This window comes from Acomys minous (genome assembly GCF_964271855.1).
Source record: "Acomys minous genome assembly, chromosome: 1".
In the NCBI taxonomy this organism is placed as follows: domain Eukaryota; kingdom Metazoa; phylum Chordata; class Mammalia; order Rodentia; family Muridae; genus Acomys; species Acomys minous.
In genome coordinates, this window is record NC_140483.1 from 4,704,693 (window position 1) to 4,732,500 (window position 27,808).

Sequence of the window (27,808 nt, forward strand, 5' to 3'; positions counted from 1 at the left end):
TGGGTAATAAGAAGTAAATTGCCTCCTATAAGGCCAGACTTTTGCTTTGTCCTCTCAGGAGAGTCAAGCCCCACGCGCCGAGAGGCTGTGAAGAGAAGAACAGCAGAGTACCTCCTACGTGCAGAAAGCATCTCCAGCCTTCGGGCCCCGCCTCAGCTCCACCCTGGAGCACAGGTATGCTGGGAGCTGGCTCTCTGTGTTCTTTAGCCTGTTTTTGTTTTTGTTGCTGTCTTTTTAGCTTTATTTATAATCAGAATATTTGAGAATTTTAGTCTTTGGAATTTTTCTGTAATTTTCTTTAGTTATTGTCAGAAAGGAAGGCACAAGATTAGAGTAAAAGCAAGTTGCTTTCCTCACACCTTGTGTTTGCCTTTGTCTCTGCCCTGGGCAGATAAGGACAGAATGTAAGGAAGGAAGAACGAGTCTGGCTCATGTGTGAGCAGCTTGCCAGGTGGTCACGGTGGGGAGGGGGTGCGGAAGCAGAAGCCGCTCTTAGCTTGCTCACATCCAAGTGGAGCAGGAGGCAGAGGGTGAGTGCTGGCTCTCTGAGCTTTCTTCTGTTCCTCTTTTTATTTGGTTCTGGGCCTGAGCCCATGGTGTGATGCTGCCCACATCCAGTGTGGGCCTTCCTACCTCAGTTAAACCTCTCTGGAAACATCCTTACAGGCATGCCTGTATGTGTGTCTCCTAGGTGATTCCAAACCAGGTTGACGATGCACATAGAACCATCACACTCCCTATGATCCCAATCTCCCCATCTGTGAGATGCTCTATGCTTTGGAAGCCACAGCTCTTGTGCATCCCGAGGCTCCAAGAATCAGCTCTTGTGCATCCCGAGGCTCCAAGTCTCAGCTCATGTGCATCCCAAGGCTCCGAGTCTCAGCTCTTGTGCATCCTGAGGCTCCGAGCCACAGCTCTTGTGCATCCCGAGGCTCCGAGTCTCAGCTCTTGTGCATCACGAGCCTCTGAGTCTCAGCTCTTGTGCATCCCGAGGCTCCGAGCCACAGCTCTTGTGCATCCCGAGGCTCCGAGTCTTAGCTCTTGTGCATCCTGAGGCTCCGAGCCACAGCTCTTGTGCATCCTGAGGCTCCGAGTCTCAGCTCTTGTGCATCCCGAGGCTCCAAGCCACAGCTCTTGTGCATCCCGAGGCTCCGAGTCTCAGCTCTTGTGCATCCCGAGGCTCCGAGTCTCAGCTCTTGTGCATCCTGAGGCTCCGAGTCTCAGCTCTTGTGCATCCCGAGCCTCCGAGTCTCAGCTCTTGAGCATCCTGAGGTTCCAAGTCTTAAGATAGCCCTCAGTAGTCGTTTTGAATGCTGCCTATGCTGCCTTCTATCCCTCCTATGCATCCCTGATCAATATTCTGCTGGCTTTCCATGGAGTCATAATTTATTTTTGTAAGATTTACTTTATTAAGCCACACTGATTGTAATGGTTTGTAACGTTCTGTACATACTATGACATATTTGGAATCATATAAACAAACCCAAGGCCTTCTGGGTAGTTCCTGATCTGGAGACTACATGTCTATGTTGGTGAGTCAGACTCTCACTTTAAGCATACCTTGAAGTGAAATAAAGCTGTGGTCTAGAGAGGAAGCTGATTGTATGAGGCTACATAACCATCAGGTGCCTTTTAAGACCTCATGTGCAGCATCCAGCCAGACACGCGTGGGAGCTGCACAGAGCGTGACACAGCTGCCCCTCCTGCAGCCTTACAGACGGCTGATCAGGGCTCAGGAGACAGAGCTTAGACAGCCCAGAGCTGGCATGTTAGTGGGGAGTTGTTCCTGAAGGGCTCTGTTCTGGATGAGAGCAGCTGGAGCGGTGATACGGCATTTTTCTTTATGGTAAACATCTGCTTTCTTTTCCCATTTGTGTGTTTTTCTGGGAAGCCTGTCTCCACATTGGCCAGGAGCAGGCTTGGTTATTTTCTTGAGATTATTTCTTCTTTAGGCGTTTTTGCACCTGAATTGCAGCCACAGGGTGAGAATTGGGAGTGACTCTGTCCCTTCTCTCCTGTACTGTGCAGAGCAGGCATGGCTTCTCTAGTGAATTCTTGTGCAAACACCTCTTCGAAATTGTTTCAGTAGATAAAGGAAGCCCGTGGGGATTTGGCATTGTTGCTGGTCCCCATCTTCCTGTCTTGGGCAGTGACTGCTCCCTCTGCCTAGGCCTTTGCTTTGAGAATATTCTGTGAATTTATGTCTCCTTTTGCTGTCTGAGACAGGAATAGATGTGTGCAGTTATATATAAGTTAAATGCTGCTACATATAAGAAATAAAAGATTTTAAAGAATTTTATTCTCTGAGTATTTCATATGTACAAACAATATATTTTGATCATATTCATTCTTTACTTCTCCCAGATCCACTCCTCACTTTCCCTCCCACCCCTTCTAACTTTGTATCCTTCTTTCTGACCCCCAAGTCCAAGGTGTGCTGCCATGTACTCAGGGTTGTGGGCTACGCAGTGAGGGGTGATAGACTTATCAGGGCCACACCTCAAAGAAAACCGACTCTCTTTTTCACAGAAGCCAACAAAATAAGGTTTTAAAATGATACCTTTATTTCATAATCTGTGTGTGCTCTATCTTTGATTCTAAGCTTGTAAAGTGGTTGAAAGACTAAAGAGAAGTTTTGTGTCTGTTGCCTTGGCTGTTCTTGTCAGCACCAAGTTGCTGGTGTTCCCATCAGCACCCAACTCACAGCTTTATGGTTTCTCATACAGACGCCTGTTCTCCTCACTCGGAAGAGGACAGTGTGTAGGTGTTGGCATTCAAGGGCTATGGAAAGCGTCCTGAGTATGGACTTTGTTTTGCTGCCCTCCACTCTGAGGGCTTCCGTCACTGAAGCAGACCATCATGCCTCTTGCTGATTGTGTCACTGCTGTGGAGAAGGTGGGAGCACTTGTTTTAGCTTGTGGCTTCAGACAGGGGTCCTTGGTTCGGCTGTTTCTGGTCTATGACTTAGGGCTTATGGGATAGCATAGGTGTGCGAGGCAAGTCTCCAGTGATCTACTTTTCTCCACTTAGGCCCATTTCCTAAACCCAATTAACACACCACCCCAAAGTCTTTTAAGCTATGAATGAATACATAAGTGGATTTGTTCATGAGGCCAGCACCTTCAAGACCCAGTTACCTCCCAGAGGCCTCACTTTTGAAGACTACTGAGCTGTGACTGAGCCATCAACACAAGGGCACTGGATGGTAGCCACAGTCTGCACCACACTGTCTCGTCTGTTGCCATGCACAGAGCGGTGCAGTAGAGGTTTCTGTAGTTTGTTCTTTGCTGTTGGGAGAGTAGAGCAAACAGTCTTTCTCTGGAATCTGAGAGGCCAGGGAGCAGCGGCTGAAGTGTGAGGAGGACCTAGGGGCACTTTGTTGTGGCGTTTAGTGTATTAAACATCAAGTGTAATGAATAAAACACTTTACCTTGGTAACTCTTTTGTTAAAATTATAAGTGGGTCTTCCGTGTGTGTGTGTGTGTGTGTGTGTGTGTGTGTGTGTGTGTGTGTGTATGCGTGCTAAGTAGATTGACTGCAGTAGGCGGGAGCTGAGGTCTGCCTTTGTGATGGAGATGGAAGCCATTCATCATTCTGAGTTTCCCCTTACATAGGAGTAAAATGGGGGGTCATTAGAGCATCTTCCTGTGAGCACCACACTCAGTGAGGAAAGTGGGGTCATTAGAGCATCTTCCTGTGAGGACCACACTCAGTGAGTAAAGTGGGGTCATTAGAGCAGCTTCCTGTGAGCACCACACTCAGTGAGGAAAGTGGGGTCATTAGAGCATCTTCCTGTGAGCACCACACTCAGTGAGGAAAGTGGGGTCATTAGAGCAGCTTCCTGTGAGCACCACACTCAGTGAGGAAAGTGGGGGTCATTAGAGAAGCTTCCTGTGAGCACCACACTCAGTGAGGAAAGTGGGGGTCATTAGAGCAGCTTCCTGTGAGCACCACACTCAGTGAGGAAAGTGGGGGTCATTAGAGCAGCTTCCTGTGAGCACCACACTCAGTGAGGAAAGTGGGGTCATTAGAACAGCTTCCTGTGAGGACCACACTCAGTGAGTATAGTGGGGTCATTAGAGCAGCTTCCTGTGAGCACCACACTCAGTGAGTAAAGTGGGGGTCATTAGAGCAGCTTCCTGTGAGCACCACACTCAGTGAGGAAAGTGGGGTCATTAGAACAGCTTCCTGTGAGCACCACACTCAGTGAGTATAGTGGGGTCATTAGAGCAGCTTCCTGTGAGCACCACTCACTGTGGTGGTGGGTGGATACAGATGAAGTGGTACAGTGTAAGACTTATAGAAAGGACTGTTTTGTAACTGTCCCCCTGTGAAACACTGATGTCCTGATACAGGGTCTGTATGTCTTAAACATCTTCCTTAGGTCTTAAGCTTTTAAGGAAGCATCTGTGTTCTGACATCTACTTTGGTTCCTAATAAAATGTGACATCAAATGACATTTGTTGAGACATATCTAAGAAATCTAAATTATATCATTTAAAAAAATTATTATTGTCTGGTGCAAATGAGATATTTTCTCAAGTTAAAGGGTCTCTAAAAATAGAAACTAAGCCTAAGGATGGTTCGGTTGATAAGGCATGGGGACCTTAGATCCCAGCACCCATGTAACAAGTTGAGTCCCAGCTCAGGGGAGGCAAGGACAGAGACCTCAGCATCCATAGAGCTGGCTCACCAGCTAGTGTAGCCAATTAGTGGCTTCCAGGCTCAGGGAGAGATCTTGTCTTAAAGAATAAGACGGTGAATGATTGGAGAAGACATTTAGTGTTGACCTGTGGCCTCAATAAGCTTGTGCAAACACATGTACCTGTACATATATACACATGTGCATATGTGTAGACAGACAGACAGACAGACAGCCCCTCCCCCCTCCCCGCCCCCCCCCTTCCCCGCCAAGCCTTAGCCAGATGTGATGCGTACCTATAACCCTAGCATATGGGAGGTAGAGGCATGAAGATTCGGAGTTCAAGATCAACCTTGGACACAAAGCCTGTTTGGGGCCAGCCTAGGTTGCGTGAGACCCTGCCTACACAATCCACACCAAACCAAACCCCTCTCAGCTCCAGCATCTGCCTTCGCGTGGTCTGCATTGAGCGTTTGCTTGCTGCAGGCAGAGATGAGGAGACTGTTTGAAGGCAGTGAGAATTGCTGTCTTTAGACAGCGTTTTAGGTGGTAACCTTCTCATTGTAACCAGTACCTTATCCCCAGGCACCTCCTTGCTGCCTACCCTCTGCTTCCTCCTCTACCTTTCTCTTGGCCCAACCACCACCTCAGCTGCTGCGCCCCCCATCCACCCAAGGAGGCCAGGGTGCAATTCTTAAGAGCTCTGTCTGGCTGTGCCTGTCAGCACGGGGAGGGTCTCTGTAAGTCCCTCACCATGCTGTCCCCTCTGTATTCTAAGCTGGTTTGTTGATAAGGCTGTCTGTCCTGTATAATGAGGGTTGTCTCCTGTGAGGAGTTACAGGAGTGCTTTCTGGACATAAACATCAGCTGGAGGTGTTTTGAGTCCTTCCTGTCCTAGGACTTAGTTGACGGCCGGAAAAACCAGGCATAGACTTTGGATGTTAAGACTGTTTTTAACAGTTGCTCAAGTAGACTCTTCTCATGTTCATTGCTCTTTTTGTAGTTGATAGACTGTTTTCCACATCACAGATTTTCAGTTATTTGATGAAAATCTCTTTCTTATAAATCACCCCACCTCTGTTCTAATAATTGCTGGTTATGTTGATTAGGCATTTTTCACCATTGTTTAGTAATTTTTCTGGTTAAACTTGAATCTGCCAATTCTTTTTAAAACATATGTTATATATTTAAATATCTAAGTGTTTACTTTATTTTATAAAGAAACACTAAGGGACTATTGTTTCAAGGCTTTTTCTTTGTTTTCTTCCTACATTACATTTGGTCTGTCTCGGTAAATTCAAGGCTGTCATTGACTTCTGCCCGATTACCTGGTTGTTAGATATCTTTATGATAACTCTAAAACACTATCAGCTCATTAATTTTTCTGTTTTAAGACCTGTTTTCAGTGCTGCAACTTATTTACTTCTGCTTCTGTCTTGCTTTTTCTTTTTGATTTTCTTTATTTTGATTTTTTTATTTTACATTGCAGACAAACAGTAACTTTTCCCTTTTATCTTTCCTGTCTCTGATTTATGATAAATTTAGTTTCCTTTGGCCTGCGTTTGCTTCAGTCGGCAGTCTTCCTTCAAGTGCCTCCCTGATTGATCTGTGATCTTTGATATCTTCCCTTAGCCTCCGGGATCACTAAGTTCAAGGCCCCCCAGGAACCTAAGGAGCCCTGCCGAGGAGCTGAAGGCCTTCAGAGTCCTTGGGGTGATTGACAAGGTAATTCTTCAGTGTCTCTTCAAGAGTTCAGTCATAAATCGACTGCATGCTGACACTCTGTCTTTGAAGCTTAGGATCCTAAGGATATGAAACAAAAGGGTGAAATGACTCCAATGCATCTGCACTTTAAAATAACAACGCAACAGAGGGAAAGCTTTTATCTCAGCCATTTACATAAGGTCATGCAAAATGCACCTGTGCCAAGGAGAAGGTGTGCATTTGTTGGCATTCCGTTGAGTAAGGGGTTTTGATTTTCTCAAGGATGGTGATAGAAAGCTGCACTGTGTGCCATTAAACTTGTGCGTTTGTGGCTGTTCCACCTTAACTGATACAGTCACTTTAGTGTCAGGAAGGAAGATGTAATTCCTGTTAGCTGCCGTTGATGAGCACTTACTGTGTGCTCACACCCCGTAGTCGCATCTATATAAGGTGTTTGTGGAATCCTCCTTACAATCCCACTGTTTGCGTTTTGGTGGGACAGGGATACAAAACATGGGTGACTCGCCAGGAGGTCACATGGTCGACTTGTACGAGTGCTGAGCACTAACCTTGAACTTGGTAGATTCCAAAAACTGCTTCGTTCATTGAGCCCCTTTACACCCCAGCCCCCGCCACAGAGCTTAGTGACGTGTCAGTCGTGCCAAGTGCTTCTCAGCACCAAGCCTGTCAGTGGTATGCTTTGGAAACATTAGCTTATTCTACCATTGTAACATAAAGAAAATGCTGTGTTGTTTAAAGTTGACATAGATGAATCTTGACCTCGTGACCACTCAGCAGTGTTCCTAGACGCCTTAGTGTTGTTTGTTTGCGCTTATCAAATGCCACCGGTCTTCTGAAGTGCTCTGTGAGTCCATGTTGCACTTGAGCATCTGCAGTGCGGATGGAGCTGCTTGGGCAAGCGCTCACACTGTGAAGCCATCTGAAAAGAGCATGAAATCAGAGCTCGCATGAAGCTCTTGGCGTTTTAGTCTTACAGGTATCATGGCCTCAGCTGCACCAGTGTGAGCGAAGTCTGAGCTTAAAGAACCCTGTGCAGGAGGACTGTGTTGTGTTCCCAGTCTGCAGTGTCCCTGTGACTGGCCTGCAGCCTTTGCTTTATGAGAACGTCCTGTTGGAGAGTGGCCTGAACCAGACAGTGAGGGAGTAGATGCAGGGCCCGGGCCTTTGGTGTGGTGCAGCCGTGCCGCCTTCCTTCATGTGTTGTCTGATTAGCTCTTAGGCTTGTGTCTTAGGACTCTGTTGTTGTTGTGCTTTGAGCCTCAAGTCATGCTACGGTTCTGGTAATCGCTGGGAGCTCCTCAGAGTGACACAAGCGGCCTGTTACAGACAGGGGAGGAATCCCTGCTTTCATGGTGGAGGTGCAGCCCATTGCTGTCTGTCTCCACTAACCAGTGTCTCCGATGCCGTTTTCTGAGAGGTGAGAAGCAACTCTGTGTCTGAGAATCAGTCAGCTCAGCAGACCATGACATCGTGTCTGCTAGTAAAACAGAGGGCAGAGCTTAAAACTTGCACTGTTGTTCAAGGTAAATTCCTTTTGTTGAACTAAGGAATGCCTTACATTCAGATTTTTAGAAACTTGGAGTTTGGGAGAGAAGTGTTGAATAAATTCAAGTCTAGAAAACATTGGTACAACATTGTAGATCTGCAACAGCAGTTTCTCTGATTCTTTTTCATTTGCTCTTTGTGAATTATCTTGAGTTGTTAATAGGCTTAACAAGTTTTGTATTTAATTTCATTAGGAAATAAATGTCATGACCTCTATCTAGAAAGCAAACAAAACAATCTTTTCTTGGTGTCTACACTTGCAGACTTGATGAGAACAGCATTGTGCTGTTTTACTTCTCCCCCTGTTCTTTGTAACTAGAATTCTGTTAGGCACACCGTGTTCAAAGAGTGAATTGAAAAGAATTTAAAATATGTCGTAGAGTGACACCTACTGGTATAATGTGAGACTGCTCCTAGAATCATTCTACAAAGTCGCTAAGAGTGAGTGTCTCCCCAGAGGGATAGGCACGCCGTGTTTGTTGGCTTAGTGTTCCAACAGAAGGGAATGATCTTCTGTTTCTTAGTTGGGATTGTAAAATCCTTTATGCAACAAGGAATTTAATCCCCAGGGCTCTTACAGATGAGCAGGTTCCTATCCTGCTGTAGAAATGCCGTCAGAGTCTTACTGTAGGACGAGCAGATGCAGAGAGGGGACATTTTCTCCCTATTAAATCATGTGTAGGCTTCAGGTAATTGAGGGCTGGAGCTCTCTTGCGCTTGTTTAAACATATAGTGCAAGAGGGGTATTGGCTATGTTAACACAACAAATGCACGTTGGCAAGTCAGGGTATTGGGGCTCAGTGTGAGGGGGAGAGTATGAAGTGGAACCCCACTTCTTCTCCCCTTTCCCCAGAAGACAGCCAGAACTAGAGAGGCTTAAGCCACACAGGGAGAATTAGAGTCATGGCTAAAGATCCGTCCGTCCATCCATCCATTCATATCTCTCTCTCTCTCTCTCTCTCTCTCTCTCTCTCTCTCTCTCTCTCTCTCCTTTCTGGAGACAAGGTTTCTCTGTGTAGCCCTGGATATCCTGGGACTCACTCTGTAGACCAGGCTGGCTTCTAACTCAGAGATCCACCTGCCTCTGTCTCTTGAGTGCTGGGATTAAAGGCATGCACCACCACCACCTGGCTAGAAATACCTTTCAAAGATTATTTTCTTGACCAAAGACCAAGTAGATCTGAGGCCTTATGAGCTTCTCGTCAGCAGTGGCGCGGAGAGGACGGTGTCGGTGGGGTGGGGGTGGGGTGCTGTAGAGGGAGCTAAGCATTTGGTAGATTTAGACAACCCTGAGATCCCTTCCAGCCCTCATGTGTTTACATGTATGCTTTTTGTGCAGTAGCAGAGGAAGAACGGGAGAACCGGAGGGTGCCGAGCCGGAGCTCCCGTCATGGCCTGTGCATGTGCCATGCTTTGGCTGTAAGCGTGACACGTGAATGCATGTGGTATGTCTCCCCACCTCCCCCCAGCCCGTGTGCTCTGCATCCTCTCCAGCCTTTCAAGAGTGAAGGGAGAAGGCAGGCGTGGTCGCTCTCACCTTCAATCTCAGTGCTTGAGGCAGAGGCAGGGGGATCTCTGAGCTTGAGTCCAGCCTGGTCTACATGGCGAGCTCCAGGTCAGCCAAGGCTACATAGTGGGACCCTGCATCACTTAAAAAAAAAAAAGAAAAGAAAAAGGAATGGTGGGGAATGTGTGCATTATCAGGCGAAAGGCGGAAAGGCCGAGGCACTGGCAAACGTGCCATAAGGAACAGGTTTTCCAACAGAAGGGAGAGGTAAACGCCGGAGGCTTAGCACAGGCGGGGTCATCAGACCCACTTCCCTGTTTCCTAGAGGGTGTCCGAGGGTTGGGGTCAGAGTGGCAAGATCTCTGATGGAGCTTCCTGGCTTTTGGTTGTGAGCCTTGACTTTAACTGCTGAACCATCTTTCTAGCCCTGGTGTAGTTTCAAATGTACGTAGAAAAACCATTAAAGGCATTTTATAAATAAGGGGGGTGTAGAACATAAGAGAGAGAGAAACTGCCACACAACTTGGTCAGGGACGACCTGAGCCACCAGTGTGCTTGTAGTGTGTGTATTACATCTGTGTATTTATTACACGTGTGTATTTATTACATCTGTGCATCTTACAATAACTGGAGATGTCACTCACAGCTCTGTAGATGAACTGTCTATATAGATTGTGGGGAACAGAGTCTTGCTATGCAGCCTGAGTGACCTTGAGCTTATGGTCCTCTCACCTTGGCCTCGTGAGTGCTGAGGTTATGGGCGCGGCCACCACTTCCAGCCAAAAGTGGGAGTCTAAAAATATTCTAGTAATTCATAGTAAAATACAAGTAAGCAGAAACCAACAGAGCTTCAGAACAAGCTTTAAAACTCATACAAATGTAAGTTCAAAACATCATCAATTACACAAAATATGAATAATCTATATTGGTTAAAGACAACATGATCAGAGTGGATTAGAAATGTAACTCAACTCTGTGATGTGTGTAAGGAATTCATTTCAGATACAGTGATATAGATAGGTTTAAGGTGAAAGTATGCCAGACACGCAGACACTCATCAGGAGAAACAGGAGTGGCTGGTTACATTAGCAATGGATGAAGAGTCTTCAGATCAGAGCTATGGAGACAGAGGAGCACTGCAGAGTGATGACAGAGCACCAGGACACCGTGTCTGTTCTAAGGACACAGACACCCAACATGGCAGTTGTAAAAACTTGTTGAGTTAAGACTAATAGACCTGGACTCTCCATTAGGTTCGAGGCTGTGATATGCTCAGTAACTCCTAGAGTAGCAAGGACATAGTTAGATCCAGTGGTGTCACCGAATAACAGGATGTAACTGGATATATGCAGCACCCCTCCCAACCCCAGGCCTGAAAACAAGACTGGGAAAACCTGAAGGTTAGGAACGGGGAACTCCAAACACAGGGGCATCTTGTACATTTGCAAGGAACTGGTTCGTGGGCTGAAGATGTCTCAAAGGGAATTAAAATGTTAAAAATTGAGCTGGAGAGATGGCTCAGAGGTTAAGAAACTGCCTGTTCTTCCAAAGGTCCTGAGTTCAATTCCCAGCAATGACATGGTGATTCACAACCATCTATATTAAGGTCTGGTGCCCTCTTCTGGCATACAGGCACACATACAGGCAAAACACTGCATACTTAATAAATAAATACATCTTTTTAAAAATTTAAAAAAAAATGTCCATGAGAAAAAACACTTGCAGCCAAGCCTGAAGATCAGAGTTCAGTCCCTGGGACCGACATGGTAGGAGAGAACTGACTCCTGCGAGTTATCTTACGACCTCCACACATACATATTGTTGGTACACATACACACAGTAAATACATGCCAGTAGTTGGATATGCATTTAAAGCATGTGTACATGTGGAGTACTGCGGGATACTGTGATGTCCTGAAGCTGTGCTGTTGTGCACTTGCAGGCTCTAGGTGGAGACCAGTCACGAGGCTGCCTTACCGTGGACTACAACTGTAGTAGCAGCACAGCGGGAGAAACACTGCTTCCCCAATGGGAGTGAGTGCGGGAGAGAAATGCACATAGAGAAAAGACAGTGTAGGATACATAGGATAACAGACAAAGGAGGCCAACAGCAGGCACGCCGCCGCTTTTAGGGACTTGCACTTGGAACTCTAGATTCTGATGAAATTGTAGTGACTGCAGAGACCCCATGCACTCCGTGTTAAGTTGTAGTGGCTGCAGAGACCCCATGCACCCCGTGTTAAGTTGTAGTGGCTGCAGAGACCCCATGCACCCCGTGTTAAGTTGTAGTGGCTGCAGAGACCCCATGTACCCTGTGTTAAGTTGTAGTGGCTGCAGAGACCCCATGTACCCCGTGTTAAGTTGTAGTGGCTGCAGAGACCCCATGTAGTCTGTGTTAAGTTGTAGTGGCTGCAGAGACCCCATGTAGTCTGTGTTAAGTTGTAGTGGCTGCAGAGACCCCATGCACCCCATGTTAAGTTGTAGTGGCTGCAGAGACCCCATGTACCCCGTGTTAAGTTGTAGTGGCTGCAGAGACCCCATGTACCCCGTGTTAAGTTGTAGTGGCTGCAGAGACCCCATGCACCCATGTTAAGTTGTAGTGGCTGCAGAGACCCCATGGAGTCTGTGTTAAGTTGTAGTGGCTGCAGAGACCCCATGTACCCCGTGTTAAGTTGTAGTGGCTGCAGAGTCCCCATGCACCCCGTGTTAAGTTGTAGTGGCTGCAGAGACCCCATGTAGTCTGTGTTAAGTTGTAGTGGCTGCAGAGACTCCATGCACCCCGTGTTAAGTTGTAGTGGCTGCAGAGAGAATTATGGGAGAAAGAACTTGATATCAGAGAGTACCTCACTCCATCTTGTGCAGTGGACAGCCCAGCTGTGATGCATCGAGTCAGTGTGCAATCTGCCACCACATCCATAAAGGATGCTGCCAGTTACACTCAAGGGAAGGAACAGGCCATGGGGGAAGTGCATATCTGCCCACTGGGGAAATTGAGTCAGTACTTACTAAGCACCGCCCAGAGCGAGCACTTGGCCCAAGTGGAGTTGAGTTCAATCTGGCATTTACAGAGTACACTGAGCCAGTTCCCTATGATGTCTTCCAAATACAGAAGAGGAAACCGGTGGTGTAGAGACTGCAGAGGAAGGTCTGTCTGCCTGGGGTGACATGACTGAAACCTGAAGGAATTGACAAACTTATAGGACTAGTTGATGGTTACATCAAGGTTGCAGGATATAAACCTAATGCACCATAATCAGTTGCTTTTCTGTGTCATCAGTTAGAATCTGAAATTAAAAATAGTATCAAGTGTCCAAGGAAATAACTGAGTGGCACATCGCCGTTTGCCTCTGTTTGATGAATATGGTGAGGAAAATCGCCTCCTCTTGCTACTTTTTCAGAGTTGCAGGTAGTAGGTCAAAAGCAGTGCCCCTGTGTCCTACCTTCTCCCAGCTTACATCAGCATGCCCCTGTCAGTGACCTGGGGGACTCTGCCACCTCCCAGCTTGTATTAGCCCTGTTAGTGACCCGAGCGAAGTGACTTCTCATCTCCCCCAGCAGCATCTGCCATTCGCTGGATTAGAATGTGGACTTCACTACTGATAAAGGTTGCTAGTGAGGCCGTGGCTATCTTGTAGTTTGGGCCCTTCTGTTTCTGAAATTCTGATCCATATTAAAAAATTGGATGTATTTATTTTTAGGTATGAATGTTTTGCCTGTGCGGGCCTCTGTGCCCACAGAGATCAGAAGTAGGCACCAGATCCCATGGAATTAGAGTTATAAATGATTCTGAGCTGCTGTATGTGTGTATGTGCATGCATGCGCACGTGTGTGTGTGTGTGTGTGTGTGTGTGTGCGCTTGTGTATGCACATGCACGTATATATGTGTATGTGTATGTGCTGGGAATTGAACCCATATCCTCTGCAAAGCAGCCAGTGTTCTGAACTCCTGCCCACATGTTGCCTTCTCTCTGTATTTGGTCTTGTGACATTCAACAAATCTATGTGGGATTGATTTGTTGAATATTAATGTCTGATTGGGGGTTGAGTGCCCACATATCAGCCTGCTGGATCAGAATGATGCTGTCTTTCCTCTGTCTCATGATTTGCCTCCAGTGCTCTGGGATAGGAGTCTTGCTAATCGCCAGGGGCTTTTTTGTGCTCCTTTGTAGTTTTACAGCATAACAAAGCGGTGTGGTCTATGTTGATAATTCTGAGTAGTCCTATTGTAGGCTTGTTATTATATACTAGGATCTCTCTCTCTCTCTCTCTCTCTCTCTCTCTCTCTCTCTCTCTCTCTCTCACACACACACACACATACACACACACACACAGCTCTAAATTGGCTGATATGGCTGTCTTAATTTCCAAATGTGGAGAAAACAGTTTTTCATAATTTGCTGATTAATAGTTATTACTTCAGTTGTTACTTTAACATTTTGATTATGGGGCTGGAGAGATGGATCAGTGGTTAAGAGCACTTACTGCTCTTGCGGAGAACTTAGGCTTATTTCCCAGCGCCCACATAACTCATTTTAATAGGTGGCTTATAACTGCCTATAATACTAACTCCAGGGATCTGATTCCTTCTCTTGGCCTCTGTGGGCTCCTGAATGCATGGGGTGCACAGACATATGTCCTCCACTGTAAAATAAAATAAATGCATGGATAAGTATGTGCATGTGAGTGTAGGTGTCTTGTTGTGAGGTGCCTAATGTCAGTGCTGGGTGTTGAACCTGGGTCCTCACAAGAGGAGTACATGGTTCTCCTGGCTGAGCCTATCTCCAGCCCCAGGATAATGCCATTTCTTAACAACGTCCAGGCCATTTGAACATTTCAGCAGCCCTGGGCTGCTTGTTTTCTGAGGTACAGAATCACCATCCTGGCTTCAGATCCTCACCATACACAGGTGTGTAGTGGACTTTGCTTAACTTGTCCAGTTGATAGTTGGCTTGAGGATGGTGTGGAATTCTATCAGAATTTGCTTCCTGGGGGTTGGCTCACTCTGCACTGATGCATCAGTATCCAGCCATACAAGGCCTTGTGTAGGACGAGCAGGATGCTGGGAGAGTCATGGTAGACAGAAGCATTTCTGGGAACAGTGTTAGGGTAGCCTGTGGCATGAAGCAATGTGGATGCTGTGACGTGACCTGGGGCCGTTCCTTTAAACAAGAGCTTGGAGAATGGCTGTGAGGAGCTGTGGCAGCGTTTCTCAGAGCACCAGGTTGTGCTGATCATGTTGGCACTGTCAGGTGAGTTGAGGAACACCGCTGAGAGGAAGGCGCTCACCCATGGGTTTGTACAGACCGCAGCAGTGCAGCTTCGTCTAAGTGCACTGTCTCCAGGAACTCCTTGTAGCAGAGCTATGTGGGAATTGGGGCAACTGTATGTTTGAGACACGTGTTTTAGTTAGTTAACATTAGTATTCTGTGCTTTGATTATTCCATCGTTTACACTTTTCATTGTATTTAAGTTATGCCTATCTCTCTAGTATACTATTTCAAAAGTCTTGATGCATTGCATTTATAGAGTGGTTTTTTTGTTCCAAAGGACTCGGTTTCTTAATATGTTTTTAGAATTAAGGCTACCAGGGCAGCTTTATACTAGGGCCCCAAACATCTGTGATGTAAGGGGAACAGTCTCATGTTGCCTAGGTTATGTAATCTCAGATTTAGGAAGACCAGGGGCATGACCTATCCCGTGGTCCACACATGATGCACTGTTCCAGGGTCTTAGCCTGTAAGAAATACTTGTTGAATGCTGCCAGGTGGCAGGCACCTGTTATGTGAAGGGACAGGTGTGCCATCTGATATATGGTTCTTTGTCTAGCTGGAGGGACTCAGGTGGGCATCTGATGGTAATGCAGCTGGAGGAGTGTGTAGGAGGCCTTGAACATTCGCTATTCCAAGTCCTGTTTGTGTCTCCCACCTCATCTGGTCATATCTGCCACCCTTTCCCACAGCTGTAGTTTACTTCTTCAGGCAGGTTATAGTATCTTTTGATTAGCCTCATTTTTATCTGTGCCTTTTTCAATGTTTATCTCCATTAAAGTTAAACAGACCTAACTTTCAGCCTATTTCAAAACCTTTGGCTCTTCCTTGTATAATTTTTTCCCTTAGGCAAATAAATTGCCTCATTTTTCTATGCTCCTGTCACTAAATCCCCAGACCCTCTGACAGACGGCAAAACAAGCCTGAAGTGCAGGCACCCAGATCTTCCTGCAGCGCCTGGTCCTCAGGCCTCTTCTGGATGCTTTTCTTTGCTCTTCAGCGTTGGCATCCTGCCTCCTGCCCTGCTCACACTTGCCTATGAGAGTTCAGGGGTTTTCTTTCTCAGCCTCCTCTGCCACTTTCCAACCACCAAGCCTTTGAGTGGGACCAGATTTCTCTTGCTTTTTTTCTGTGGAGGTATATAGGAGTTTCTTTTTGTTCTCAGAGTTCTAGGACTAACTAAATTCACAGGGGCGTGTTTAGCTGTGAGCCTTTCTCATTTGTGAGTGTGGATGTGTGGGCATAGCTGCTGCTTCTCAGTGAGGATACTCTGTTAGATCTCATGTGGGCCAGTCTCTGTGGGGAGTTTTTCTCAGCCCAAGGCTCTGCAGGCTCTTGCATAGGGAGCCGATGTAAGAGCAACAATAGTCTGGGGCCCCACTGGGCATGGAGGCAGCAGTGTCCTGACCACGGTGTGAGCCTGTCCTTTGTCCTGCTTCGGCTGACGTCAGCGTCCATCTCAGGCACACTCACAGGCGATGAGCCTTGTTCTGCTGCTGTGTGGACAGAGGAGCAGCTCCTTGGCAGGCTGCACAGTGGCAGGGGGTGTAGGCTTTCCCGTCGTCTCCTGTGGGGTGCCTGCCACTTCCAGGGCCGCACAGCGGGTTTTACCATGCTGTTTGTTGGACTTTCTGCCTGAAGACACCCAGTGTTGCTTTCTGCCTTGTAAGCGATCACTGACCTTTTCTTGTCTTTCCTGTTTGCCTATAGTCGGTGTGTAGACCTCTTACACTGTCGTTCACGTTCGTCAGTGGTGCAGTGACGTCAGCCTGTCCCCTCTAGGCACTAGTCATCACGGCCAGCCCACTTCTCCTTTTCTGTCTTTCAGACTGGAGTGTGGATAGATGGAATCATATCTCATTTTGAAGTATGTACCCATTTTTCTCCATCCCTGTCTTAAAATATGCTGCTGTCCATCTGTGATCTGGTTTTCCTCCATCATTCATGTCAATTCTGCAGTCATTTAAGAAGCTGATGCTGGGGAAAAGTGAGACCCTAAAAATAGCTATCCCTTGTGTAACCTGCACACAGACTCGGGGTGAAAGCTGAGGCACCCTGCCTGAGCCTCCCCAGCCCCTCTTGATGTCCCCCCGCTCTCCTCTCCTGCTTCTCCCCTGTAGACCCATCGCCGCCTCCCCGTGCTTCTGTGCTTCTGGCCCTGCCGTCTTGCACATCTGAATGCACAGAGTGTGCAGGGCAGTGTGTGCCCATCACCACTTTCCCTTTTTTCCTCCCTCACTCTTACTTTTCTGGTTTTGTTTTGTTTTTTGAGACAGGGTCTCTCTGTGTAGCCCTGGCTGTCCTGGACTTACTCTGTAGACCAGGCTGGCCTCTAACTCACAGAGACCCACCTGCCTCTGCCCCCTGAGTGCTGGGATTAAAGGCGTGCACCTGGCTCACTCTTATTTTTAATTTCTGCCTTTTTTTTAAGGCTCTCCTTGCTTTCCTCTACGGTTTTATCTACATCTCTTGCTTGTGTTCTCTTGTGCCTTAATTTATGCTGTAACATTGGTCCACCGTATGCACTAGTTTTATTTATGTATCTTTTTCTTTTTCATTCTGAAGCAATAGCTCTCACTGCCCTGGGCCTCACTGTGTAGACCAGGCCAGCCATGGACTCAGACATATGTCTACTTCTGCCCCCAGTGCTGGGGTTAAAGGCGTGCATTGCATCCCTCACTGTTTCAGTTCTTATAAAGAGATTCCCTTTTAGCTCAAGCTGGCCTGGAACTCAGCCCCAGCTTGGCCAAGAACTCAAGGCAGTCCTTTGTCAGCCTCTTAAGTGTGGGGTTATAGGCAGAAGCCACTATGCCTAGCTCTGTACAGTAGATTTTGATGTTTTCTGTGCCTCTTCCAACAAGCCTTAGCTTCCTCAGATGGCCAAGCATATTCATTGAGTAATTTTGGAGGCAACAGGAAGAGACAGTAAATGTGCTCTCTGAGTTCCAATGATCTGCGGAGCTGTGTACACCTGCAGCATCCATCAGCGCATCCCCTCCCCCACTGTCACAGCTCCCACAGAGCAAACCTGTGGATTTCTGGCAGGTGCGTGGTTGATCTGACAACGAGTGTCGCCTTTGTGTTTTATAAGGGTTTAAACGCTGGGACACTAAGAGCACACTGCATTCCTAGACTACACCTCTTGGATTATATAAAGATGCTACACTTTAACCAGTACCAAATTTTGCCTTCATCTGCTATAAAAGTATAAACTCATGAAAATAATAGGTTTAAGAACTTCCTTGGTTTTGAGGCATTTTTTTTTTTAAAGGGTGATCAGGCTTCCCAGGCAGCTTATTTGGGCGGGGAGTGCCTGTGTGCCCTTTACCATTGTGAGTGAGCGTCTGACTGGCCCATGGGGCCTTTTCTCACAGTGGACGGTAGACAGCGGTGTGGGCAGACTGCTGCAGTGGGGGCTCACTGCAGCTTCTAGGCAGTACATACTAGTTCAGGCATATCTGTGGAGGAATATTAGGATTTCTCAGCAGATGCAAACAGGGCTCTGAAGCGAAATACAAGAATAGATTATAGTTTTAGCAGAATTAATTTTCACCTGAACTTAACAGAGTCAGCCGCCATCTCAAGGAGACATCAGAAATCACCCTAGAGAAGCAGGGGGAACAGCGGTTCGCTGTGGAGTTGAGTGGCCTGGGCTGACCTTGGGCGGCGGACCCAGGGCGTCAGTGTTCGCCATCTCTGGAGCAGTTGGGCAAGCTGTTTACAAAAACAGAAAACATACAACCAAAACCAGAAGGCAGATGTGTGCAGATCCAGGAAGAGCCTCCTGAGCGGTTGTTTTCCTCACTCGTTAGCTGTCCTTGGTAAAATCCAGCTCGCTGTCCCCTACACAGCCCGGCTGTCTTTATATCCTCTTTCCCTATGATGCCGCACCGTGTCTTGTGGAAGCAGGTGTTAGGAAGTAATAGGTATTTAGGCCTCGGATCTAAACAGGCTCACCAAAACTGCCCTGTGATTGGAGTATTGTTCACTGAGGCCTCATCTCCCACTAGAGGTGACTGAGGAGCAGCCACTGACATCTGGTCTTTGGAGTGGGGAGATTTTAAATGGCTGTTTGTAGTTGAAATGGTCCCTGGGTTATGTACTGGAGAATAATCTACATTTTTTCCTGTCTTAGGGTGTGAGACATTGTGGATTTGGACAGATAACTTGTAAACAAAGAGAAAAACATATAAAGACCAGTTTTAGAGTAGTTTTAGGTTAAGAGCAAAGTTGAGAGGCAAGTGGAGAGATTTCCCCTATTGCATGGCCGTTCTCACGACGGCTTCCTCTGGTGTCAACCTGACAGAAGCCACATTTCTTACTTCAGCCGAAGAGCTACAACCTGAGAGCGTAAATTAACCGAAAGACTAGCGTCACAGTGTGTGCGGCCTCCCGGGCTGTGGCAGAATCCCTGAGGTGCTCAGTTGCAAGGAAGACAGGTGGATTTTGGCTCATGGTTTTGGAGCCAAAATGGGTTCCACACATGAGCTCTTGGCTTTGTTCCTTGGCCTGTGGCCTGTGCTGCCCCTCACGCAGAAAGAAACCAGGACTTAAATCTTCAAGCTGTGCTTTGTTCAAAGAGCTGGTAATCTGAGAAGACAGTAGGTTAGCCTCCTGGAGGTTGGTCAGCATTGCACCATCAGCCAGAAGACCGCAGCACGCAGCCTCCGACGGGTCTCACAGTCTGTACCCTAAGAGCCCACTTGTGCTTCACACTCTGGGAAGGGTGCACACCCACGTCTATTCTGAGTTATTGATTAGAACCAACTCAGGGGAACGCCAGGGTGGGTGGCCTTAGCATTTGTCCCCACTATACGCACACTACAGAGGGGGTCCCAGAAGGAGAGAAGCCAAAGCGCCACTTCCTCCAGACAGCACTTTGAGCTGCTTCAGGCACATGAGCCTTAGGCAAGTGTTCAGAGTCCAAACTATTATATGCAGTTTATGACAAATTACCTACCACGTCTCGGCCGGCCCCAGCAGCTTAGCCCCAGTCAGTTGCAGGCGGCCAGCTGATCAGACCCTGTTCCAAACAGGCAAACGCTGCACTGTAACTGTCAGAGCCACTCTGCCCTGCTTCCCTGTTCTGTCAAACGCTACCCGATGCCATGACTCTGAGGGCTTCTTCACTCACAGATCTGTGCTGACATAGGTACATTTTAATAAAAAAAAAAGATTTCTTGTATTTTAAAAAATTGTGTGCGCGTGCGTGTGCGTGTGTTGGTATATGCATATGAGTGCAGGCCTGGGGGGGGCTAGATAGGCCTGGAACTGCCTGTAGCTGGAGTTGCAGGTGGTTGTGAGCCGCCTCCTATGGGTGCTGGGAATCCAGCTCGGGTCTTAACTGCTGAGCCGTCTCTGCAGCCCCTAAGAATTTTACTTTTAACATCTCTTCATTCATATTAAGGTTCATTTTTGCTGTTGTCTACAGTATGTCTTTGTAGAGCTATGTAACCACCTGTGCCTGCCTCGGTGGTGTCATTTAGGCGGTCCTCACTGCAGTGAGAGCCTGCTCCTCTGGCCATCCCTCTACCCTTAGCCCCGCAGGCCCTTTACCACTGAGCTCCATTTGTGGGACACATGGGTGCCATGTGCAGGGGCAGGGTAGTTGGCTGGTGTACCTCCACGTGAAGCTCTACAAGCTGTTCTGAACTATACAACTACTTGTTAGTGACGTCTACAGGGTCATTTGCTTTTCGCTCCCGGTGTGAGAACACACAACATCTGTCGTGTTTCTGGCTGGCTTCATGGTGGCAGGCCCCAGCTCCACTCTTGTTTGACCCACTTGGAAGTTGGGTGTTGTTTCTTAGTGCTGAATTTGAAGAGTCTGTGTGTGTTTGGGTACCAGGCCATGGCTTGTGCTCACATTGTCTTTGGCAGAGCAGATGCTTTTTAATTTTTACAACATTGATTTTTTTCATGACTTTGTGTGCTGTCCACTGGAGCAGAGGGAACCTCAGTTGAGAAAATGCCTCCTTAAGATCAACTTCCAGGCAAGCCTGCAGTGCGTTTTCTGGACTCCCTAAGCACTACTCATCCATATATACACCCATACACATAAATAAAATAAAGCAGATCTTAAAAAAAAAGGAATTGATACAAACTGAGTGTCCAGTTGCCATTTTGAGACTCCATTTAGAAGATGCTTTTGATACCGTTTTATTTATTTATTTTTCTAAAAATTATTTTGTATATATTTCCAACTATGGTTGAAAGTTAAAAAAAAGAACATTATATATTGATGAATTTATGTTAAGATGCATATGTTTTTGAGATTCAATGTTATAGTTGAGCAGACACCACAGTGCTGTGTGTGGTGGCAGCTAAATGTGGCTGTCACCTTAAGTAGGTGACTGTGTGTCCTGCCCCCCTCTAGACCAGCCTTGATTTGCAGTCTACTTGCCTTAGCTTCCTAAGTGCTTGCAAATCCATTTCCCAAGCACCAAGATACCTTCCTTCCAGTGGCAACAACATGATTGTTAGGGTTTCTTAGAAGGTAAGCTACTCTGGAAAACATTTGCTTTATTTTTAACCATTTATTACAATTAAAAATGTTAATTTCTAAAAAAATTATGGTGAGCACCATAAGCTGTTTGAACACTGGTTCGCTGGGGCATGTATGCCCAGTGCAGTACCGTAACAGGCATGTAACAGGCACATGCCACCATGCCTGGAGAGGTGCTCTGAGTCGTCACACATCAGGCTTTTAACTGGTATTTTGTAGATTTTGTCAAACTTGTCTCAGAGTGTACTTTCCTTGGGGAGTGTTTGGACTTTACGTGCTCAGGAGAGAGGCCTTTGCTAGCACACACTGTTTGTGACTGTGTGAACCTTATGCCTTTATTATGACTACTCATAAGCTGAGCAGACAACCAAAGTCTTACGTTTCAGCTTACTCAGAACAGGCTTATTTTCAATAAGATTGGTTTTCAGTATGATCAGCTTTGTAGTAAAGAGAAAACCCATCACACATGGCTGAGAACAGCCCCTTGGCAGTGGTGCTGCTCTTGCCCTTCATGCGGCTGTTGCAATGGCAGTGACCTTGGGTGCCTTCTGTATGAATGCTAACCCCCAGTGGTGAGTGTTTTCTGGGAGCTTGCCCGTTGCCTGCCTCTGGCTTCATCATCTCCCTTATGCTGACTCAGGCAGTATTTCTTAGTCTCTTATCTCTGGGCTTTGATGCGTATGTTCGGAAGGTGGCCGCCGTGACTCTGGGAGCAGCAGATGGCGAACCTTCAGGCCGCCACCAGCTACACTGGAGCTAAGTTGGGAGTTCATGTGTGATGAAGAGTCAGAAGTGCACATGAAAGCTTTCACCGCCTAAATACCTTCTAATTAGCAAATTAGCATACGAAAACCTTTGCAGCTGCCTGGGCATTTAAAGAAAATGAAATTAGTTGTTTTCTTAGAAATTCAGCTATTTACCAGTTCCGTTTCTCATTGCTGTGCCTCCCAACAGCTCTTTCCCTGTTGTCCCAGTTTGATTTTGGCAGCAGCCGAGCAAGGCAGTAGCTAGGTGATTAGGGTGACAGAGGGGCCTTTAGAAGGCACAGATGTTTGTACACTTTAGATTAAGGTATTTTGAGTTTTAATCACTAAGACTTTGTAAATCTTGAGTGCTAACGTCAGTCAGTTCTGGTAGATCTGATTTGCCGCTTTCTGCTTTGGAAGATATTTCTGGATTAAATAGATGGTTGAAGAACTCAGCCTGCCTTAAGCCTGCTCTTCTTTGTGTGACAGAGCAGATGACTTGTAACTGCAGTTCACAGGCAGCCTCTGCAGGTTATGTGCTTGTGCCGGAAAGTTCTAGCACACAGAAAATTTGAATCCGTCTAAAGAAATTTAGAAATACTGTGCACAAGTCCTAGACGTCTGGTGCATTGGTTACTGAAACAGCCCCTTAAGAGGAGGAGGCCAGAATGGCCTGGCCTGGAGTTGTGTAACTTCCATTCTCATCAGAGAACTTCGGGGAAGACGAAGGTGATTGGCTGCCTTTACGGCGTGCTCCTCCTGCGTCATTTCCGGCTGAGTACCGCCCCCCCTCCCCCGCCCCATCTCATAGTTTCAGCATCGTGAACCCTGTATGAGCACCATCATGGCTTGTGGCGCGTGGAGGGTTGGTGTCTAAGGTGACCTGCCCATTTTCTGTAGGGGAGTTTTGTAAGTGGTGCTTTGGAACAGTAGGCATGGGGCTAACAGTCATGCAGATGGCATCAGCGCAGACGGGAAAGGGCTTCCGGTAGCAGCAGGGCTGTGGACCTAGATAGGGCCCTCCCATGCAGCTGCAGCACAAACCACGTAATCCATGCTTCTGTGGTTGTTAAAGAGCACGTACACTACTCTTGCAGTGTTATCAATGACTGCAGGTGCACAGTTGAGAAAGACAACATGGAAGATTTCAGTGACAACCCCTACAGCCTCCCAGCCCCTCAAACAGTAACAGCCTAGACAGGGTGTGGCCCCCACAGGAGATGACTTCCAGCTGGGCTCTGGGAGAGGAAGGACTCAGCTCCTTCTAGGAGGCTGGCCACCTGGAGCTTGACCACACCCCCAGTGAGTATATAGACAACACTAGTAAGGCTTTCTTTCTTTCTTTCTTTCCTTCCTTCCTTCCTTCCTTCCTCCTCCTCGTTTTTGTTGTTTGTTTGTTTGGTTTTGGTTTTTCGAGACAGGGTTTCTCTATGTAATAGCCTGGCTGTCCTGGACTCAATTTGTCGACCAGGCTGGCCTTGAACTCACAGAGATCCACCTGCCTCTGCCTCCCCAGTGCTGGGAATAAAGGCGTGTGCCACCACGCCCACCTGTGGCTTATTTTCAAAAGAGAATATAGCACATAGCACCATCTTCTCACCAAAACTGTGAGATAAATGGTTTGTAAATTTCCTGTAGTTTGTTTATTGTTCTTTCTTTCTGAGGTGTGTGAGGGTACGTGCGCTCCAGTGGTGTAACTTGATGAATGCTGACTCTGATCATACCCAGCCAACAACATAAGTAGCAACATGGCGACACAGTTCAGGGCTGGGTTGTGTTTGCCCAACTTGACGGTCCTGAGGCTGTCATAAACATTATGGAGTCATACAAATTACTACCAAAAGGAGGCAAGCATTTCCCTCCAAGTTATTTAGTTAAATCTTCAGACTTCCAGACTTGTGATACCAATATTCAAATTAAATGTCTAAAAAGATTCTGGACTAGGCAATAGCTACCCTCCCTCCATAGCTTGTATCACCCTTTGCCTTTTCACTGCTGTGGTGGTGGTGCTGGTGCTGGTGCTGCTGGTGCTGGTGGTATGTGTGTCTTCTCTTCAGATTTTGTTTTCTTAAATATTGTTTTAAAATTATCTGTCTTATCAGTAGGCCCGGCTAGTGATCAATCAAGAGACTGACACTTGTTATATTTTAAAATAGCCTTAGTTAACCTGGGGCAGGGCAGATAGCAATCCTCTAAACTACCTCCCATAGTGAGGCAGACATGGGATCCCTGTCTCAATCCCATGCCATCTGCTTCCAATAACTTCTATCAAGTTACCTCCTATCCATAATCCCAAATACTTGCTAATGTTCTTCATCTGGGCCAAATCTCCATCCACACCAGCCATGTGCTTCTCTTCCATCTAACCCATGGTGGCCTTCCTCTCCTCCTCGGGTCTCTCTCCCTCCTCCTCATGGTGATCTTTCTTCTTCTCCTTTGTCTTCCCAGGATCCCCTCCTCCCCTCTCTCTCTCACCTTAAAACCATCATTTGATGCCCCAGACCCCTCCCAGTCTTTGCCAGGTGCTGCATGTATGTGATGGTTAGCTAGATCTTTCCTGCTCTGGCTTACAGTCCCTGTAATCACCTGGGACTTTTCCTTCTGTTATGAAAGAAGAGAAGGCAAGGGTCATGGTCCTGGTGGAACTAAAGCGTGGATGAGCTTGGTCAATGACGTAAGCCCCTCCCCTCCATTCCCCACTCCCTCAAGTAATTGTCTGTATTACTGTGGGCGAAGATGGAATAATGTTAGGCCATATGCTGATATAGTGTGGATATGTAAGTGTGAAAAATGAAAGAGAGAAATATGTTAATTGTGTTCTTTCAATAAGATATGCTGTCCAAGGTAATTATTTCATGACAGTGTTAGTAATAGTACTTGTTTTATCATGAAATAAAAGATGGTTTTAGGAGCCTTTTATTGGGAAGACAATTGTATCAAATTAGTACAAATTAGAGTTTTGTCTTTACAAAGGTGAGCAAACCCATAAGCAGTTTTTAAATTGCGCTTGAGTCTACAAATGAACAAATTCAGTTTGAGGGTTAAAGACGTTGTTATTTTGTCCTTTATGCTGACAGCTTCATTACTGATTGGCCTGCTGTTGGCATTAAAAACATGTCTGGCTCCTTATGATCTGTGTGCGTGCAGCTATGATAGTGATGCTATACCACTGTTCATTAAGGGCTCACTTCAGTGAGGCTGCAGCGTGCAAACGTGAAGAGATACAGATGTTAAATGCAGCCGTTTCTCTTTGTGTACAGCCGTATGGCTAATAATTTCCAAGTGGCTAAAGCTCTTGTTAGCAGGAGTGCTGTCGTGTTAAGAATGGCACTATAAATAACTTTAAGAATGGAAGTTGAAGGTGCTTCTTTTAAAGACTATTGTTTTTTTTTTTTTTTTTTTTTTTTTTTTTTTTTGGTTTTTCGAGACAGGGTTTCTCTATGTATCCTAGGCTGTCCTGGACTCACTTTTGTAGACCAGGCTGGCCTCGAACTCACAGCGATCCGCCTGCCTCTGCCTCCCGAGTGCTGGGATTAAAGGCGTGCGCCACCACGCCCGGCCTTTAAAGACTATTGTTAACTAAACATTATTGCCAAACAGATGGAGAGCACTCACCAGCCTGATGTTTTTAGGTCTAATTATATTATCACCAGCCCTGTACGGCTCAGTTGAAGAGGTGTACCCAGAGGCCAATTTATAATCATTTAGGCAACACCTGTTTGGGAGAAATTGACAGTCAAAGGGCACATTTAAAAAAGAATCACATATGTTCTTGTGTTTATTACCTCAATGTGAACATTGTTGAGTTGCAAGCAAACTTGGTTGGAGAAGAAATCAAGCATCCTCCTGCCGCTTTCCTGCCATGATTGTCCGTCCTAACCTGTCCTTCTGTGAGATCTGCTTCATGCTTCGCGGCTGAGTGAGACTACCAGAAGACTCCCCCACTCACCCCTGCCCCCCAGTTCCTGCAGGTATATTCTCTTCTGACAGGCAGGCAGATTCTGGTAAGAAGAAGTTCGCTGGCCTTACCTTTTACCTGGAGGGATAGTTTCCATTCCATGTGGATGTGTCTTTGCAAACACGATTGGCTCTCTGGGGAGTGACGTAAAGAGTGGTAAGTTGATGTAAAACCAGATGAGATGTAGGAGCACGGATGCCTGCACAGAGCCCATGGCTATCCATGGAGGAGACCGCTGGGTGACTCACCTTCAGACTCAGGGATATGAGTGGAGTGTACTTCCATGCCGTGGAGGTCGGGTTTGGGGAAGATCTGTCACTCCCATGTTTCACTCCTGGTTTACACACATCAGCCTGGCTTCTGTCTCGAGCAGTTGACTGATGGTGACCTGTGATTTCCTGCTGCTTTCCCCAGTGTTTTCTCTCAGTCCTTCATAGTGGCTCCCGTGCTGTCTCTCACACCTGAATCACTCTTTTTTTGTAGTGTCTTTCTTCTTGTTGTTGCTCTTAAAGCCTCCTACAGTAGTCCAGGTCTGTGTAGCTTTCTAAATTCCGTAATATTGTTTGCACGTGTGCAGGGCAGACTAGCAGTGGGGGAGGAGGCACCTGGAGCGGCTTGTCTACGTTCAGGGTTCACCCTTCTCTTTTGACAGGGTTGGTTAGCATTTCACAGGGGTTTTCTTACCTTTGGAATCGGCTGAGTAGAGATGTCCACTAGTTTGGGATTGAGCATTCCAAGAGTGACCTCCCTGAAGCCTGTTGTGGAAGGGAATTCCAGTGGGGCCCTTCTCAGGCCGTGAGGCTGTGTCTTTGTGGGGAGTGTTCAAATAAGTCCTTGGTCTTGACTTCTTTTCCAAGCTCTATTCACACTTTCTCTATTTTTAGACTTGAACCTGCTAGCTGTGTGCCTATGGCTTTCTTTTTCTTTTTCTTTTCTTTTTTTCTTTTTTAAAGATTTATTTATTTATTATGTATACAGTGCTCTGCCTGCATGTGTGCCTGCAGGCCAGAAGAGGGCACCAGATCTCATCATAGATGGTTGTGTGCCATCCTGTGGTTGCTGGGATTTGAACTCAGGACCTCTAGAAGAGCAGTCAGTGCTCTTAACCTCTGAGCCATCTCTCCATTTCTACCTTACTGCCACCATAGACAGTCATGGCAGCCTTAGCTATCTGAAGACACTAACTATATTATGTTAAAGTTGTGTAAGTCAGAGGCGTGACACAGGCCCCATGGGCTAACGCCCAGGACCTGCCTCTGTGTGCACTCATGCTGTTAACAGGCTGCATGGCCTCTGCAGCTGTAGGATGAGCTGTCTCCTTGCTGGTGCTCAGCTGAGGGCTGCTCCTTGCCTGGAGGACTCAGGCTTTCTCTGAGCTCCTAGAGGTGCCTGTGTGGGTAGGTCTTGATCCTGGGCAAACAGTCCCTCTCACACTAGAAAGACCTCCTTCTACCATGTCACTCTGTGCTTCTATTCCTTTTGTCAGGAGATAGTCTTTGCCTTTAAAAGTTCATGTGATTCAACGTTACCCACCCAGACAATGCAGGTGACCTGTGAGCTCTATCTGTGAAGTCCTTTCTACCATAGCACAGTCCACTCACAGATGCTGAGGTTGAGTGTGAGCACCGTTGGGGCCCATGACACTGTCTGTGACATGCCCATACGAGTCTGACATCTTGTTGGGAGATGACAAATGAAAAAATAAAACCAGATTGAAGAATTTGAGATGCTGTAATAGACATTAGTGCCATCTAAAATGGTAGGACAAAGAAAGAGCCATCTGTATTAATGACAGAGAGAGGGAGAAAGGGAGAGAGGGAGAGGGAGAGGGAGAGAGAGAGAAGGAGAGGGAGAGGGAGGGAGAGGGAGAGAGAGGGAGGTTTGAGTTGAATATAGAAAGATGAGTAGTTGTC

The 27,808-nt window shown here is 46.8% G+C and overlaps 1 protein-coding gene across 4 annotated transcripts in view; it reads left to right on the forward strand.

Moving 5' to 3' along the window:
• The window catches only part of RPS6KC1 (ribosomal protein S6 kinase C1), a 137,379-nt gene that overhangs the window by 66,671 nt on the left and 42,900 nt on the right, over nt 1–27,808 (forward strand). For 3 of the 4 annotated variants that reach the window (XM_084788482.1, XM_084788481.1, XM_084788483.1), the window contains 2 exons: nt 59–174; nt 6,275–6,367. In XM_084788482.1, the coding sequence (XP_084644608.1) occupies nt 59–174; nt 6,275–6,367 (209 nt within the window). Of the gene's footprint in view, nt 1–58; nt 175–6,274; nt 6,368–9,254; nt 9,358–27,808 lie in introns of those variants that run through there. The other variant, XM_084788484.1, reaches the window with a different exon arrangement.